Here is a 19,901-nt window from a genome sequence, read left to right on the forward strand (position 1 = left end):
AGTACCCTTTGGCGTCGTCTTCGCTCCGTAAATATTACAATTACACTATATCAATGTTGAAAGCTGATTTCACTTTCCTCATTCCCTACGGATTTGCATTCAAGGTATCAATCAAGGAATTTTTTCACTTTTCACGAAAAAAAATTACATGATCGATCCTGTGATTTTATTATTTTTCAATTATGCGAGGTCGGTAAAAGAAGACCGATCGTCAGATAGGCAACCCGACTTCCCGATCTGTATGTTGGGGAAGCACTCTATATATGCATTATATGTATATTAGTGTCTGTGTTATTTGTGTATGTGTAGAGTGAGGTGAGAGGGAGAGGGAGAGAGAGAGGACCACAAAATTTATTTAAAAAATTAAAATTAAAAATTTATTTATATTTATATACATATGCGTTTTGCTATACAGCACTGATGGCATTTCATGTACATTGGCATTTCGTGTACTACAGGCATTTTTTACATAGCACGGAACAGAATCAGAAATTGTGCACATATATGTTACCCTCTGAGAACTTTCGTGGACTGGTTTTGTAGTTCATGTCCACGTTTTTTAGATTAACAGAGGGCGTAACCCTGTTCATTCTAACCTAACTTAACCTAACACAACCTGTCGCGAAACCCTAACCTATCTGTCACGAAAACACGTGCAGCGTTGGATGCGAAGTGCGTTGTATATATCCTTACATTTTTATAAAACTTCAGAATCAAGATTATCATACTTTTAATTTAGGAAAATAATTATATCAGAAATAATGGATGAAATGTTGAAAGATGCGCGTTTCGCGCACATCGCGAAAGATCCGAAATTTCGACGCATCCCCAAGGCTGAAAGGAAAGTAAAGATTGACCATCGTTTTAAAGACATGTTTAAGGATAAAAAATTCACTGTCAAATATACCATCGATAAGCGTGGTAGACCGATCAATCAGACTACTACTGAAAATCTTAGGAAATATTATGATCTATCTAGTAGCGAAGATGAAGATGCATCTGTGTCATCTACAAGTAAGAAAAATGACAAAAAGGAAGAGATAAAAGAGAATACTATAAAGAAAGCAAAGGATAAGAAGAAGATGGAGAAGAAAGCTAAATCAAGTTTAGTAAAAGATCCCTCAGATGAAGAAAGCAAAGATGATCAGAGCGATGACAATTGTGCCTCAAATAATGGAGACTTGCTTCAGATGGAACCAAAAGAGACATGTTCTGATGATGAATCTAATAATGAATCCTTAGAGAATAACGAGAATGAATCTCTTCAGAAGGGATTTTCCCAATTAGATTTTGATGAAAATGAAAAACAACTGCATACAAGAAGGGAAAATGAAAGTGGCAGACTTTCAAGTGAAATTAAAGAGAGATTGAAAGATCTGAGTGTGAATTATGCCAGAGGTGAAGGTGTCTTGTTGACTGATAGCTCTTCGGAAGAAGAATTATCTGAAGCTAGTGGTAATATTTTATTTTATTGCTTATCCATATATCATATGCTGTACATGTATCATAATTAATTTTTATTTTGTGCTTAATCTATTTTAGATGTCGAAGAAGACATTGAACATAATTGGGGTGAATTAGACAAGGAAGCTGAAACAACAGATGAGATTACACATAGATTAGCTATTTGTAATATGGATTGGGATAGAATACGTGCTGTAGACTTGATGATTTTGTTAAATTCATTCTTACCTAGTGGCGGGCTTATCCACTCAGTTACAGTAATAATAAATTTATAATAATAAAATTGAGTATAAAATAATGATAACAATTATTAATAATATATAAAACAAATATGTATATGTGTGCATTTCTTAAAAATATATTTAAAATAATTTCTTTATAATAATAATAATAGAATTAAAAATTACATATTTTATATATTACATATTTTACATATTTTATATATATATATATATATATATATATATATATATACATATTTTATCAATTTTATAAATATGCTTTATAATTTATAATTTATTAAATTTTAGATTTATCCATCAGAATTTGGTCAGGAGCGAATGAAGGAGGAAGAGATCAGTGGCCCAACAGAATTAAAAAACAAAGATAATATTAATACTGAAGATGAAATTGATGATGATGTATAAAATAAGAACTTTTTTAAATATTCACTACAATTAGATAATGTAGTTTTTTCATTAATTATGATTTCTCCTTAGAATGAGGAAGGTTCAACATATCATATGGAAAAGCTGAGACAGTATCAATTGAATCGGTTGAAATACTATTATGCTGTTGCTGAGTTTGATTCTACTGAGACGGCAAATAAAGTATACATAGAATGCGACGGGATCGAATATGAATCGACTGCTACTAGATTAGATCTCAGATTTATACCAAATGATATGACATTTGATCAGGTATCTATGAAAATCAAAATATGCAAAATGTATTATACAAATTAATCTTAAAAAGTTAAGAAATATATAATTTTCAAATATGGAATCTTTGTTAAAGGAACCTAAAGAGACGTGTACCGAGATACCAGAACCTGCAAAATATGAACCAAGACAATTTACAACAACTGCCTTACAACAAGTTAAAGTTCAATTAACATGGGATGAAACAAATTTAGATAGGCAAGAATTTACTCAAAAGCTGAATTCTGGAAAATTGCAGAATATCGATGAAAATTATCTACAGACATATTTGGCGAGTGGTAGTGAAGATGAATCAGGTATGTGAGATCACTATATCATTATTTTATTTATTTAATCCATATATTTAATGTTTTTATATTTTGCAGAGGAAAAGGAAGATACAACTGAAAGAAACAATGATAATTTGGAATCAGAAGTGAATGATGATCCAATTGGAAAATATAAATCTTTACTAAAATCTATTGAAGGAGAAGAAGAGGCAAAGAAGAACAAAGATGTCGAATTGGAATTTACATGGGGTTTAGACGCCAAAGAAAAAGCTGAGAAATTGGTCAAGGAGAGAATGAAAAATAAAGAAGAACTCACACCTTTCGAGCAGTATCTGGAGAAACGCAAAGCGAAAAAGAAAGCTAAGAGAGAAGAAAAGAAGCTTAAAGAAGAAAGTCAGAAAAGCGATTCAGAAAACTCTTTGCCACCTGATGTAGATCTGAATGATAAGTATTTTGCAGAAGAATTTAAAAACAAGAAATCATCCCATAGGAAAGAAAGAAAAGATAAAAAAGCTAGTGATATAGATTCGTCGAATGAGCAGGAAGAAAATCAACGTAGAGCCGAATTAGAATTACTTCTGATGGATCAAGATGATGGCAAGAAACACTTCAATATGAAGCAGATTGAGGAAAATGCTACCATGTCGAAATCCAAACGAAAACGTCTCAGCAAAAAGAACATGCAAGAGGAAATAAAAGATGATGATTTTGAAATTGATGTCAAAGATCCGAGATTCACCGCTTTATACACATCACATCATTTTAATATCGATCCCGCAGATCCACATTATAGGAAGACAAAGGGTACAGAAGCTCTAGTTAGTGAAAAGTTAAAGAGGAGAGCTGATAATGAACTGCATACAGAAGATGTAAGTAAGAAATATTTTCATTAGCAATTTATACATTATACATATATATAAATTGTTTCAAATCTTTCAGACTCAACAGTTTAAGAAGCCAAAAACAAACGAAAAATTATCGACGGAATTACAAGCGCTAGTTAAATCCGTTAAGAAAAAAACGCAAAATATCTCACAACCAATAAAAGGATAATTCAATCATCACACATTCTCATTATATGAATTATTATAAATAAGTATCACAAAAATAAAGTGTATATATAAGTGTATATATAAGAAATAATGTTCTTATATTTCATAATTTGTGTTGTATGAGTTTTAAACATATTTTAAATTTGCAACACAATAATGTTTAATGTAAGTTGAAATGTAAATAAACGAGATTACAAATTGATGAATAATTACATTAATATAAATTAATAGAATAATTGCATTATTATATATTAATTACAAAATTAAAAAGGATTATATATACAAAAATTGATATAATAAAGTTATATAGTAGCAGCTAAAAGAGATGTTTCTAGAAAATATGTCACAAAAATATACTTTATAAATAAAATGTTTTTTTTCTGTATGTGAAGAAACTTAATTATAAGACGTAATTAATTATAGTTTAAAAAATTTATTAAGTATTGCAATGATATTTTATTTTTTTGTATATTCAGACAAATTCATTTTGACGAATAATTCGTTAAATGAATCCTAATACATATAAAACAAAAGATGATTGGCTATCGTTTCTTGTCGCAGTGACATGTGTACCGGCCATTAATCGTTAGGGAATTTCATCACCGTCGAGTTTCTCAGCGTCAATTGGCGTCAATATTTAGTGAACGTTTTACGAGATATTTGGCAAAATATATTTTCAAAACCGTAAAGAGGGTGTGTGTATATACACTTGTATCGATCTCGTCTGGCTGAAAGTTAAGCAGTGGACGAGACGACACAATACTCTTTTCTCGAGTTATGTTACCTTTGTAAGTCATCGAGATCGTGATTCGCGAACAGGCTAAGAGAAATATTGGTTATGTTCGTGCAATTCGGGTGAAAACAAATAAATGAACGATGTAGCGGTAAGTAAAGCAAGCTCAATCACCGTCGATGATATAGCAAACTTGACGCACGATACACTTGCAGTGACCCGAGATACCCTCGATCGGGGCAGGAAGGGAGCTTGTTTGTGCATGACCAAATAGAGAGAAAAAAGTTGGCATAAATGTATAACAGCAGTGGCAGGTGTAACAACGTCCTCTGCACGGAACGTCAAAACAATGTCCGAGGGTTCTAAGATGGGCCTATTCGGCTCCAAGGACAGGAATCAGGAACAGAGAGAGAAATCTTCCAAGGACAACTCCCCGACTGGCTATACACCCTATGGCATTGACAGCGATACTGAGACATATGATACCGAGGCTCTGAGCATTATGGACATCAACGACATCATCGGCGTGCAATCTGGTGATCAGACTGTTGGCGATTCGACTTTGGAAAGCGAAATTGCCGCGCTTTCGCAAATTATCACGGAATCGAAGATGGAATCGACCTCGCAGTTGGATCCAAAGTTAGAAACACAACAGGATGCAGTCAAGGATACGTCGAGTTCTAATAGTGTTCATGCCACAAACATTGATAATATAGATATTTCTAACGCCGACGAGTCCAATATTATGTCGGGCAAATGTGCAACTAATGAAATCTGTGAGATGCAAAATGTAACGCTTGATCATACCCATAAAGATATATGTGAGAAATTTTCGTCGATTACTGCAGAAAAGAGTGTTTCAGAAAATACAGAAATAGATCCTGTAATTACATGTGATAAAACTTCCGACGTAAATATCAAAGAGGTAACTGGTGATACATCTGTAGTTTGTGGATCAGAATTGTCTTCCAATGATACATCATGCATTGAAATTAATTCATCGACTGTTATATTAGATGATACTTTACAGGATACTGTTCAGAATAAACAAGTAGATGCTGCTTCTCCCAAGGATGAAAAGGATATTGTTGAAAAAACAAAAGATCAATTATTTGATGAAACAAATGAAAGTCAAAAGACATTGACAAATACAAAGTCTGTGGTAACAGTTGGTGGCATTAGTAAAAGTTTGCAATTGATAGGAGAAGCATATAATTCTGAGGACTCAGAAGAAACAGATGTAAATGATGGTGACTTTTTGAAAGAGACTCCATCACTTTCACAAGAAACTTTATTGCTTGGTGTTTCTACAATACAAGAGAAGGAAGTAATTGAAGAAAATCCTGAAATTAATATGTCAGAACAAAATGCTGAAAAATCTCCACAGTTAAACGATAATGCAAGTATAACTATTTCAGAAGAATCAAAAGTAGAAGTTGTTATTGATAATAGAACAGAAAGTCCAAATATAAGCATTGAAAAGTATGAACATTCTAGTCAAAGTGAATTGTTGCAACAGATTCTGGAAGTGCAAGAGAATGTAGATGATTCTGAATTATATAAAACAACAGAATTTAACAGTGAGAGCTCAAGTAGCATGCATAAACAAAATGAAAATAAGACAGAAATAGATAAAACAAATACAACAGAAGGAATATCATTAGAATATCAATCTTCCAACAAAACTTCTCAAAAAACTATAGATACATTTGAAAATACTTCCAGTACATCGTTAATGGAAAAAGTAAATATAGATGAATGTCAAGAAGTAAAAAATATTGATTCAGAATTAAATATATCAGTACTTATTCCTGAAGTAGAAAAGCAAGACAGTTCGATGATTTCTAATGAAAAAGAATTAGATACAAAAGAAATTAATGATAATTGTTCTCTTATTGATGATAATGATGTGAAGGATGATATAAAAGATGTACCTAAAGATAAGGATACTCTTGTAGAATCTGCAAGTGAAATTCAGGATTCTGTAATAACTGAAGTGTCCGATAAGAAATTAAGTATAACAGAAATAATAAGTAGAAGTGATGACTCCCGGGAAGAAAATCCCATCATTGAAAGTTGTCAGTCAACACAGGAAATCATTTCAATAACGAATAAAATTAATGATGAATCTCAAGAAGCAGCTGTTACAAAAATAGATCTTACATCAACTGCTACAACTTCTGATAATCAAGATAATATGGACTTGGCCAATGCAGAAGGAATATCTGTATCAAATGATAAAAATACATTTCAAACTGCTTCAAGCATGATTGAGAATAATGAAGATTTAGTTTTAAATGAAAATACATCATTAAGTCAGCCATATGTTGAAAAAAAAGATGGAATGATTAATGAACAATCTTTAAGTAGCAATTTGCTAGATGATAAAAACTCAGATTTATGCTCCACAAATTTAGTAACACAGAGTGATACAAATTCAACTAATAATAATAATTCTGTAGAAACCATCCACACAGAAGAGGATCTCCTTGCATCTGAATCATTAATTTCAGTCAAACATGATGAATCTATTGAACAGCTTCCATCTATATTAGAAATACCTAAAGTCAATGATATTAATGATACTGTGTCTAATAAACTTGAAGATTTATCTACTTCAATATTGCATGAAGATTCAAGTAACATAATTGAAAGTATAAACGAGCCATTACATGAAACTAAAAAAATAGAGGATATGGAGATGAAAATATCGGAAATAGTATCTATGGACAAGAATCAAAGTGAAATGCCAGAAACTGAATCACAACAAATATGTGATCAATCCGAGTCATTAGATGAAAAAAGTGATGCAAATAACTCTACTACACAAATAGAAGGTAAATTAATTTTTGAAAATTTTACATCCTCTAATATATTTGAATACAATATAAACTCACCATTAACTGATAATTTGTTTGTTTCAGAAGATGATATAACAAGTTCTTTGTGTGATACAATTACAGAAAGGAAGGAAGATAAAATCGAAGAAAATGTTGCTATTGAAGTATCGAACAAGAAGGAGATTAGAGAAAACGAAACTTTTGTGCCAAATTTAAAGGAAAAAGATGTTATAGAAAAAAGTACTAAGGCTGAAACTCATGAAATGAACTTAGTTCTAGAATCTGATATTTCCAAAACTGATTCTAAATCTGATACTCAAATAGCAAATCCAAAGGATGCTAATTTACAAGCCAATGAAGAAATAAAATCGTGCGACGAAAATATAAAAAAACCTATAAAGGAATCAAAAGAATTAATCGATGCTAATGTAACATCTATAATGGAAGAAAAAATTGTGGAACCAATTGAGAAATCTATTAATGCCAATGATGTACAATCAAACATTATTAATATCATCAACATGTCTTTAATACAAGAAAATTCGAATGAAGGAACGAATACGGAAAATCTAACAGAAAAACTATCTCAGGATTCAGAAAGCGTGGATGCTCCAACTATACAAACTGCAAATAATTTAGAAGGACTTTTGAATTTGAATCTTATATCGGATAATGAAAATTCTACATTAAAGGATATACAAACCGAAGACAAAACTTTAGAAGAGACGTTAAATAAAGATGTCGATATGGAACTCCTATTCGATCGAACAAATGAAAGTGAAACAAGCATGACGGAAAATTCAGATAATATAACAAACGTGATTACTGATTGTTTGACGAATAGAGATAGTGAAACAAGTGAGATTGATATCAATGCAGCAATTAACGACAAAACTATCGAAAACGAAGATATTTCATTAAAAACGAACAAAGATGTAAATACGGAACCAGCGAATGAAATTATAAACGAAGAAAAAGTAAAGGAACCTCTTGAAGCGGATAGTAGTTTGCCACAGAACGATTTAGATATAGATTTTGAGGATAACCGATTAGAATCAATGGAAGATTTGGAGGAAAATGATACCAAACTGGAATTGCCACAGGATATTTTATTAGAGAGCGTGATGCCAAGAGAGGATCTTTCCCGAAATGTCGACACGCCGATTGTCATCGAGAATTCGCAATCAAGTTCAGAGATATCCGAATTAGAGTCTGCGGTGAAGTTCTTACAAGAGTCCGAGGAGCAAACGATAGATTCGCCGTTGGTGCTCTCGCCAAAAATGATGGAAAGCGTCGTGGAGGACATAACGAAACAGGCTAATGCGGAGCTTTATGTATCTGATGAAATTGACAATTACGCGAACGCCGAATCCGAATTAGCGAATCTGCGAAATGTCACTGCTGCGGATTCCATCTCCATCTCCGAAGCCGAGATAATATCGGAAGCTGCAAAGCTGGAGAACGAGCGGAAATTCGCGACACAAGCACGAAACATTCCCAATGTAGAAGAAAAAAGCGCTGAGAAGATAAATGAAGAGATTAAACCGAATGAAGAAAAGAATACGGAAAAGAACACGTGTTTAAAGACTTTGTCTGAGAATGTTCCTCCCGCGCAAACGGATATTTCTCTGAATGTACAAGTAGAGGAATCAATGCACGAGGAAAAGAGCACTATATCTGACATTAGGTCATTGTCGAGCGAAGGCATTTTGAAGACTTGCGAGATGCTCCCGAGAGTGTCGATATTAGAGGAGCGATTGAAGGAACCGCCGAAGATTGAAATACCTGTTCCGGAATCAGCTAAAGTATTAGACTCTTCCATCAGCCCGAACGATAGTCTTCTTATACCGAAGGATGCGAGAGCTATCGCTTATTCGAGGATGTTGGAATCACCGAAATCGATCGACAAGACAGAGTTAAAGGGCATCGATACACCGCGCAAGGACTTGCAGGAAAAGCACTCAGATCCTGAGAATGTTGGCTCGCCGAGGATAATCTTAAAGATTGCCAAATCCGCGATCGCGGACTGCAGCGAACCCCGATCGCCGAAAAGCCCAAAGATCCGATCGGCCACGAATTCGCCGAATCCGGAGGACAGTCCAGGTCAGAAGTTAGGAAAGATCAAATTGAAATTGTCGAAGGGAGGCCATCCCTCTATAATATCCAACGAGAATGTGGAGGAGATCAATCAGTGGCATACTACCGAAAACGCGCCATCGTTATCTCCTCTCGGCATGAAAATCAAACTATCCAAGTCTGGTGACGCCTCCATCGTCGGTTCGGAGAAATACGATCATTCGGACGAGACAAAGTACAAAATTGAGGAGCCGAAGAGAACGGATTCGCCCATCGGTATGAAAATAAAGTTATCCAAATCTGGAGACGCCTCGATTATTTCCGATTCCAACAGACAACAGGATTGCACCAAGGAAAATCTTATAAAGCACAAGGAGAAATTAGAGATACCGCAGGGAAGCCCGAAGAGAACAGAATCGCCGATAGGGATGAAAATCAAACTCTCCAAGAGCGGTGATGCATCTATCATTCAAACCGACAGGCAAGAATCTTCGGAGGAGGTGCACAGAGAAGTCATGCCGAAGCGAACCGATTCTCCAATTGGTATGAAAATTAAACTATCGAAAACTGGTGATGCTTCCATCGTATCTTCGGATGCCTGCGAAGATGCAAAGGATTCATCCGGGAAGGCGAAAGAGAAGCAGGATAATTCAGAACTGCCAAAGAGAACTGATTCTCCAATCGGAATGAAGATAAAGTTAAGCAAATGTAAAGGCGGCGCATCTATTATTTCTGTAGATAACACTGAAGATGTAAAAGATAAATTGGAAGTACCCGAACCACCTAAGCGCACAGAATCGCCGCTCGGTATGAAGATAAAATTATCCAAAACCGGAGACGCATCTATTATACACTCTGAAGTTACAGACGACGTTAAAGAAACGAGACAGAAAGAAAAATCTGAAGTGGCGCAAGATACGACAAAGACACCGGAGTCCTTTGGGTTTAAGCTCAAGAAGACAGGTGAGATAATATCATCGACCATAACCGAAGAACAAGACATACCTCGAAGTTCCGAATCATTTACAGGTGTCATCCCGAAGATTAAAGTATCCAAATCTGCAGATGCGTTGCCCGATAAAACGGAGTCAACGGAAGATTCACCGTCACAGGAGAGGGATCAGCAAACGGAAGTGCCTAAGAGAACGGAATCTCCCCTCGGTATGAAGATTAAATTGTCGAAGAGCGGCGATGCTTCTATCGTACAGAGCGAAACCACCGCTGAAGATCATCAAAATAAGACTACTCCTCGTGTGACCGATACGGAATATTCCAAAGGCGGTGACACGTCCCTCGGGATGAAGATCAAGCTGTTCAAGACAGGTGATGCTTCCGTAGTGGAAGCAACGCCTTCAGGTTCCTCAGAGAAAAAGGACAAGCAACAGAGACGCAGAGAAGCTGCCGATTCGCCGCTGGAGATAAAGATCAAATTGTCAAAGACAGGTCATCCCACTATCGTAGCCTGCGACAATCACGGCGAATCTTCCGTGCATAAAAGCAAGGATCCTCAAGCAGCTTTGGATCCAGCAGCGGTGAATTTTCCTCATAGGTACATGGAACACGCTACAGCGCACAAAGAATCCGCGTTGAAGATTCTCAAGACTGGTCATCCTCCGTCGATTTTACAGGGTGGTCGAGCTGAGCTGACGATCGAACCGGTGCAGTTGCAAAGCAGAAAACAATCAACGGAGAATATTCAGCAGCAAGTCGAGATATCGCCCAAGCGTAAGGATATAACGATCTCTCCGGTCGAGAGCAAAAAATCTAAATTAGAGGCGCAACTCTCGCAGATCCTGCCGGAGGTCACCATCCAACCGGTAATGTGTCGGGATCAAAAGCAGCAACAACAACAACAACTGTTGTTTGATCCGAAATCGAGTTTAATCAGTCGACAACAGATGAACGTTATTAACCAGGAGATTAGTATCACGCAAGTGCGGCCAACAACGAAGACGGATAACGGATCAAGCGTAAATGACAAGCTCAAGGATCTTCTGTGCAAAAATACTACCAATTCGCCAAGCGGTTCGTCCGATTGCGAGATCATCGAGCATCGCCCGGAGTTGATAATCGTCAACGAGAATTCCAATTCTAGTCAAGACGTCGTCATCATAGAGGAGGTGACACCTAGTAGAACAGCCGATATCAAGGTACCGAAAAAGAGAGGCAGGCCACGAAGAAACCCGATAGCAGCTCAACAGCAACCTGTTCAATCATCCGCGCAAATGTTGATATCCAGGGACCCCTTGTCCTTGGAAGCAAGCGAGATGCAACAAGCTCCTCCACAGCCATTTGAACACAGGGAAAACGAACGGCCTAAAAGAACCTGCAGAAATCAAAAAAGTTACGCTCCGCCCAAGAGAGGCAGAGGACGAGGTTTGTTTCTCTCATTAATATTTCATGATATATACAGAATGTAGATAAATTATATACATTCGTTTCATTTTTTGTAGGAATATATAGTTTTTAAGTTCTATATAATATTAAACGTATTGTACATAAAATAACTGTGACTTCGATAGAGTTGTCAACATATTATTATATTTGATTCAAATTTAGTTTTAGTCAATGGATTTTGCAGTAACTTGTTAAAATGACATAATTTCTTTATTAAATTTTATTAATCGAGCAAACATCAACTTGGTTTCTTAAATACATTTTTGTTTATATTGCAAGAAAAATCAGCGATAAAATTTTCTATTAATTTAACCTTCATCTTTTTTAAAGATATTCTCTGAAAAAATTTTTAAAAATAAAAAGTATTTACAATAATTTTCATTTGTGCTCATCGCCATAATCCTCTTATAGATATTTTAATAATTTTAACAAAGAGAATGCTAAAATATATTTTTCTTTATTCTAGGTCGCGGTAAACGGAAACTAGATAACGTAGAACCCCAAGTTGGAAAGAAGTCTCGTATAGATCAAGATTTGTCTGCTATAGAAGCATCGACGATGGCTGTCATTACCATTGATGAAACACCACCGGTACAGCAAGATTCTCTTCGAAAATCATCAGAATTATACAAGGCACTAAAACAACCGCCTATGGATTGTAAGAGTTCCGCGAGTAAAGAAAAACTCGCGTTGACGAGTCGCAAAGAAACGGGAAAAAGGGACTCGACCTTTAAAGCCTCGGAACCCAAGATACAAAAGCCTCGGAACTCGAGATACGTTGCGGTACAATTGGATTCTGAAAAATTAACGTTCGTTGAAGAAGATCTGGCGAGAGCGTCCACGAGTCAAACGTCCACCGTTGGATCATTGACTTCGAAAGCTGGCGAACAGCACGAGAGAGCAGTCTTAGAGATCGTTTCTGAGAAGACGCAGAAGACGGCGATGAAACAGTACGCCGAGAATAAAAGTGCAGGTAAGGCGTCGGACGGGTCATCGAGAGCGTCTGAGATTAAGGAGATACCTGTACCTCCTCCCGGACACTCAAACTGGCTGACGCCGACGTCGAAGAAGCAAGCGGACTCGATGGCCATCAGAGGCGAAACAGTCTCGACGGTACAGGTGATAGACGAGGAGACAAGAATGAGCGCCGAATCCGGTTCGAGGTCTCAAACACCTGCTAGAAACATATCAGCACCGGGTATGTATTTGCATTAATGAATTTTAATTAATAAATTATTACATAACAATGACAACAATATGACATTTCCATTGTTATATCTGTCATTAATCATTTGGCAACTTAACGATAGCACAGATATCGCTCGTTGCTTCAAATACGTAGTGGTTGCTATCATATAACAAACGTGTTTTAATATTTTTTAATATATTTTATTATTATATTAATATCAAATTTATTGATAATATTTTATCGATGGAATTATATGTGTGTGTGTTGTTTTTGTTATTTGATTTATTATTATTATTATTATTGAAATTATTGTTAGTTTTTACATTTAAAATTTTGAAATTTAGAAATAATTCTTGAATTTTTCTTTAATTTATCTAATTGTAAATACTGTGCATTAGTATATAATTATTAAATATATCACTATATTTTCACCAGATTTATTGATAAAAAAATACACAATATGTTGTATATATTAACATATGATATATATAATTTTTTTATTACATATGAATATGTAGAAAAATGTTTTTAATTTTTGAACACATACACAGCTCAGTTGGTTGAATTGAATATATTGGTACACATCCAATTTCAAGCTAGCTAAAAATAGATCTTTTCTTGTGGCATAAGATGTCCCTCAAGTAAACTAAATAGATTATAATAATGTATTCAACTGCGAGACAATATACATCATTTTGCTTATTTGCAATATGTGTTGCAATTATGTTGTGCTTAGCTGCACTAAAAGCTTTCATATTAATTCGTATATCATCTATATAAGTATATATTATTTTCATATATTTGTATACATTTGTGGTGAAAAAAAGTATGTGCATATATACACAAATATGTGTCAATATAATATAGATGTCATGTTTGAAATTGTGTTGCAAGGAATTTAATTTTTTATATTTACAAGTTCATTGAAAGAGTATGTATTATATATAATATATATTATAAAATTATATATGAGAAAGATATAACAATTTGATTAACTTATTAATAGTAACATATATATAGTAATGTATAAATCTTTTGTTTCCATCGATTTTATATCAATAAATTTGATATTAGAGAAAATATAAACAGATTTAAAATTGTTAAATGATGATAATGTATTGGTTATGTTTTCCTATGTTGAAGTTAATTTTTCGAAATCAATGTTGCAGCTTCAGAGACAATAATAAATGAAGAATCGCAAGGTAGTGTCCTGAGTACTGCTACAACAGAATCAGAAAAAGTCAAAGTAAAGAATCGAAGGATGGAGATTAATTTTGATCCTGATGAAGGACCCTTTACTGTTGATAAAATAGCAGAATATGAATGGCCATTGGATCGAAAGGGTGAAACTTTTATGATACAAGAACAGATATCACAATATCTTGGTGTAAAATCTTTTAAGCGTAAATATCCTGATCTCAAACGCAGAGTAGTTGATATGGAAGAGAGAAATTATTTGAGAGAGAATGGATTAGTGAGTGAAGCAATGTGTGATATGGGTAAGTCTTTAAAGACTTTTTGTAGAAGAAAATTTTCCATAGATGAATCTCTCTCTCATCATACACTTACAAATTTATCTTATCATGTAAGAATAATTTGCGGAAATAAAGCTGTTTATTACCCAAAAGATTTGTGATAAAGTCACTCACATGCGCTAATTTGAATGAATTGCTATGAGATTTCTTTATTTTGATGTAACAGAAATGATTTATATTTTTCAAAAAAATAAAAAATAATAACAAATTTAAAAACCTTAAACAGATTAGAAAATGTGAGTTGTGCTTTTATACTTTTCCGTTTTATTTTATTACATTATTCTGACTTTATATATTTCTTTTGTTATCCACAGGATTAACTGCAGTGTGTAGTTCAGAAGTATTGGACGTAATGTGTAGTGATTTTCCTGATCAATATGAAGAGTATCGCAAGCATATGCGTGAGAAACAAGTCAAGGAGCATTCCAAGAAGCAAAAGGAATTAACGGCTGCGACGAATGCGGAAAAAAATAGGATAGATCTTGCGGAAATGGCGGTACAATCAGCGTTTGCGTGGAATAGTAACTTAAATAAAGCTCGCAAAGAAAATCGCAAATGTTGCTTAGATCTGCAGACTTTCACGATTCATGTTCCGAAGAAACAACAGAAAATCGATTCGGAACATAAGGTCGGTCATTACCCTGTCGCGCTCATACCAGGACAGTATACCGATTATTATCGGGAATATACGCCGGCAGAATTGAGATATTATCCGCTAAACACGGTCTTGTATGGACCTACGCGGCCCAATGAACGTAAATGCGACAGCCAATCGGAAGGTTCTCAGAGTGATAGCGATAGCGAATCGTCTTCCGATGACTCAAGGTTAATAGTTTATTTTTAAAAATTTTAAATTTAAAATCAATCTCATAAAATAATTCCTATTTAAAATGTAAAAATTTGCGTATTTCTTTTTTGATCGATTTAGAATTCATTTTAATTTTATAATAATTTTATAATTTTATAATAGTTTTATAATACCTTATTTTACTCCTTTATATAGAGCATTCTGATACTTATAATAATATTATAAATAATTGCAAAAATATAATGGTGATATTTTTTTTAACACAGTTCATCCTCCAGCGAGGGCACACAAGATACAGAAGAATCTCAATCGACCATGGATGATGTGGATATGGAAATCTCGAACTCAAAGGACGACGTAAAATTGAAATGCAAGATGTGTTTAAAAGTCCTAAATAAGCATAACAAGAATGAAATATTAATCCAATGCGGTACTTGCAACGGAAATGGTAAAAATTACGAGTTTGCGAATTCATTTTAACAAAGACAGAGACAACAGAACTTTCCACAGAACTAATCAAGGCTATTATCGTTTTCAGTTCATCCATCTTGTATAGATTTAACATTAGATATGGTTCCACACATTCAGTCGTACGCATGGCAATGTACCGATTGTAAAACGTGTGCCCAGTGTCACGATCCTGCGGACGAAGATAAAATGCTCTTCTGTGATATGTGCGATCGTGGGTGAGTTGCTTATAATTTACAAACTTATAATTCAAAAGCTTATAATTTATATTTCAGAAAATTTGGTTTAATACTTCAATGTTGCCTATTTTATTTAAAGAGAATAAAAGGAAAATATGTAAAAGAGAAAAAAAGAATAAATTATAATTTCTTAGTTAATTATTTGTGATGTATAAACTTGCGAAATTATCAATTGGATATAATTTAATGCCATATGTTTAGGTACCACATATACTGCGTCGGCTTACGACGAGTACCACAGGGAAGATGGCATTGTCAGGAGTGCGCCGTCTGCGCAAACTGTGGCTCTAGGGAAGCCGGTGGTGCTAATTCGGATAGAAATAGCGTCGCGCAATGGCAGCACGAGTACAAGAAAGGCGAAAAAAATACTCGAGTATACGTTTCAACGCTCTGTGTACCATGTTCGAAGTAAGTATAGTCCACGACGCGCGATATTGATTCTTTTAAACTGCTGGGCTTCAGTTGCTTGATTTCCATAGCTCATACCATAACACTTTCAACATTTTCTCGTTTCGTTATATGATACTTAATAATAGATGCAAACAGGGAGAAATATCTTAAAAATCTTTTTTTTAATTTGCTGGACATTTTTTTGCTATATTTAAAGTTTTAATACCGAATATCTTGAAATAAATAAGTACGTCTTTTTTCCTTTCTTAAATTCAGATTCTATTAAAGTAAAATGAGGTAAAGTTAAATTAAAAAACAGAAAACATAATTCGTGTTAGTTAAAAAATATAGTTTTGTCATTTATTCGCGTCCTTGAACTATAATTTGTCGAAAGAAATTTATCTTTTAATTGTTGAAAAAAGATTTTTGTCTAGCATTGAATTGAACGAGCATTAATACGAGTGCATTATTACATGAGATACTTTTAATTCCCGTTCTTCCTTCCTGTATACCAGCGCGAGCACCGCTATAATACATAATATACCCTTACCTGAATTCACTAACCACATGATCTTTATGCGATAACAAGGCTGTGGCGAAAGGGTCGCTATTGCCCGCACTGCAGTCGCTGTCATACCGCCCAAAGGCTCGACCTGGAAGCGAATCTAGTGCATTGCAGCGCATGTGACAAATATCTGCACTTAGGTATTGACACCATGTTTCATATGATTCTGTTACCATTAACATTTTGAGCACCATATATATATGCACATACATCACATACAGCATGTTTGAATGATATAATTTCCAATAATTTTACACAGTAAACATCGTTATAACTTTGATCAATGAGATTTATCATTGTAGAAATCAAGCATATGGATTCGTATATTTTTTTATAATTATAGATACTATATTTAATTATAAAAACAATGTATTGTTGCCCCACAGAAATTTTATTTTTATTATGTCTAATATATCTCTAATATATCTCTAAATATATCCGGTATAACTTAAGAATTTAATTTAAACTCTCATTGGTGCTCAAAATGTCAAGTTCATTGCATGTTGTGATATAGGAGCATTTGAGCATTTGCACGCGCCATCAGTTTTGTTTGACTATCACTATTTTAAGAGCCGTATTTAAATTATTTGCTATTTATAATACATATATACATAATACATATATACATTTGCATTTCTATTTCTTATTACCTCTGTGCCAAACAGAGGAGGATCACAAATTGCAGAGGATACTATAGTGCAGAGATGTTTGAGTGAATGATGTTTGGTCCAATGTGTATTTTCTCTATCTCTGCTTATTTATGATCAAGTACAATAATTAGTATTATTTCATTTATTGCATACTTTTTCTATAGATTGTAAAATAAGAAATAAATCTTGAAAGAAAGAAGGAAAAATCGATGAAAATAAATTAAATTAAACATCTCTGCTCTTGTACAATTCCTGTCGGAGCTCAATATTGTGCATCATATAAGAAAGATGTATACATAATATGCATATCTTTTTCAGAATGCGTGGAGACCAAGGGAGTAGTGGTTGACAAAAAAAGTTATCTGTGTGATTTTTGTACACCATCGACCCGTCAACAAGTGACAAAGCCTTTGGTGTCAAAGATGCTTAAAACATGAACACAATTATTCCCCCGAATAAAAAAAACCATTGCTGTATAGTATTGATGCAGTATGTATTATATTAAAGTAGCTAATTTTTTTATTGAATGTACGTTTACGAACGACGAGTATGCGCAAAATTTTTCTCGAGTATTTCATAACAAGAGGATCACATGTACATAATCGCGGAATGAGTTTAACTTGTGATGTTGAATTTTTGCTACGTGTATATTTAGTGCGGGATAAACGGTGAATTGTTCGAAAAGACTGAATGTTTAGTTTCGATTGTTTTATCAGAATTAACAAGGTATAAATATACAGTGTTTATGAGAAATCGTACACTTCCTCAAAAATCTGATAGTTTTTTAATTTGAAATTTTTGTAAACTTGATATTGGGTTTCTTTTTCTAATTATCTATCTATTGCACTTGTATATTAAAATTTTGTGAAATACAAACTTATTTAACACGTGTATAACTTAATGTATATAATATATATTATATATACATAATTATATATATATATATATATATATATATATATAGTATTATATATAATATATATTTTATACACACACACAATTTTACGTTAATTAAACGATTTTGCTACAATTTTTGTGTTTATAATTCAATTGTAATATTAAAAAGACTTACAATGTAACACAAAATATATAATGTTTTATTTTAAATTTCATCGATGCAAAAATTAATATTTTTTCATCTAATTTGCCGATATTTAAATATAATTACTATATAATTATCCAATCTGTACACACATTAGTAGATTGTACTTTTTTTTTTAAATTTTCTTCAAGCAATATCAAGTTTTAGATTGGACAAATGTGCTTAAAATTTTTTTGAAATTATCCAACTTGGATAGATTTTATTCAGGAGAAAAGTAATCACACGTAAATCATTAACAGTACTTTTATAAAGCAGTCTTTTTTTGTCGACCACCATATATATATGTAGAACAGAAGGGAAAAGAATAAAAATGTGGAATTAAAAAGAAAAGATGGCAATTTTCTTAAAAATATATATCATCCTCTTTATTTTTTTCCGACATAATCTTCGGATTAGTATTTTTTTATGAGTTAGATGCGAATAAACATCTTTTCTTCTTTTTTTATGTGCTTTTACATACTTATAACACAGCATCCACATTTTAAACAATGCGCTTTCTTTCTCTCTTCGCTATCCAATGATTTACAATATATTTATATAAGATTGTGTTGATTACTTTGCATTTATGTACACATACAGAATAACGATAGTATAATTGCGACCGTTTAAAAAATGAGCAAGTTGCAAAATATAAACTTTGGCATGTCGTTGCATAAACTTTGTATAATGTCAGAGTAATATGTCTTATTGTTATAGTTTGTATTGTAATCTGTACAAGATACTTCTAAAATAACAGTGACTTACGCGCAAAGAATACAACGTTGTCGTGCAGCATCTTGTAAGTAAATTAATTCTTATAGATCTCGGTTTTTTGTTTCAATCTTTTTTGTCTGTATAAACTGTATAGACACGAGTTTTCACGACGGAAACAATTGATCGACAATACAATTATATAACTATATCGGCAGCATTGTTGAGAGCAGAGAACATCGTCGTAAAAAATGTAATACTCTCCATGTGTGTTCGAGCGTTGCAATCGTATCATATCAAAGATCAATCCATGTAAATATCCTGCATTTTTTTCTCGCGCGCGATACGTTTCCTTATTTATAATGTTTTTGTTCAAAATTTGAGAGTAAACGTCGAGTGCTATTGTAAAAATTGCTGTGCACGATTTAACTTGCTTTACAAAACATCACACACACGTTAATTAACATTCCGCACATGATTACAACATCGTAAA

The 19,901-nt window shown here is 33.6% G+C and overlaps 2 protein-coding genes across 7 annotated transcripts; both read left to right on the forward strand.

Moving 5' to 3' along the window:
• Nucleotides 1-628: 628 nt before the first annotated feature.
• LOC105252782 (ESF1 homolog) lies at nt 629-3,786 on the forward strand. The gene is made up of 7 exons (XM_011260357.3): nt 629-1,455; nt 1,543-1,721; nt 1,995-2,105; nt 2,184-2,384; nt 2,482-2,701; nt 2,771-3,543; nt 3,614-3,786. Exons 1-7 carry the CDS (start codon nt 762-764, stop codon nt 3,725-3,727), a joined length of 2,292 nt encoding a protein of 763 aa, XP_011258659.1. The 5' UTR covers nt 629-761; the 3' UTR covers nt 3,728-3,786.
• Nucleotides 3,787-4,367: 581 nt separating this feature from the next.
• Nucleotides 4,368-18,501, forward strand: LOC105252781. 6 transcript variants are annotated; one of them, XM_020027998.2, is made up of 11 exons: nt 4,368-7,296; nt 7,384-10,338; nt 10,405-11,751; nt 12,239-12,970; nt 14,131-14,460; nt 14,811-15,321; nt 15,571-15,752; nt 15,843-15,990; nt 16,213-16,419; nt 16,991-17,106; nt 17,935-18,501. In XM_020027998.2, exons 1-11 carry the CDS (start codon nt 4,809-4,811, stop codon nt 18,051-18,053), a joined length of 9,135 nt encoding a protein of 3,044 aa, XP_019883557.2. In that variant the 5' UTR covers nt 4,368-4,808; the 3' UTR covers nt 18,054-18,501. The 6 variants fall into 6 exon arrangements, with proteins under 6 accessions (XP_019883557.2, XP_019883555.2, XP_019883556.2 ...); XM_020027996.2 differs by having other exon boundaries at nt 7,384-11,751; XM_020027997.2 differs by having other exon boundaries at nt 7,387-11,751.
• Nucleotides 18,502-19,901: the final 1,400 nt, after the last annotated feature.

The sequence above is a fragment of the Camponotus floridanus genome, unplaced genomic scaffold (genome assembly GCF_003227725.1).
Source record: "Camponotus floridanus strain SB8 unplaced genomic scaffold, Cflo_v7.5 scaffold21, whole genome shotgun sequence".
In the NCBI taxonomy this organism is placed as follows: Eukaryota; Metazoa; Arthropoda; class Insecta; order Hymenoptera; family Formicidae; genus Camponotus; species Camponotus floridanus.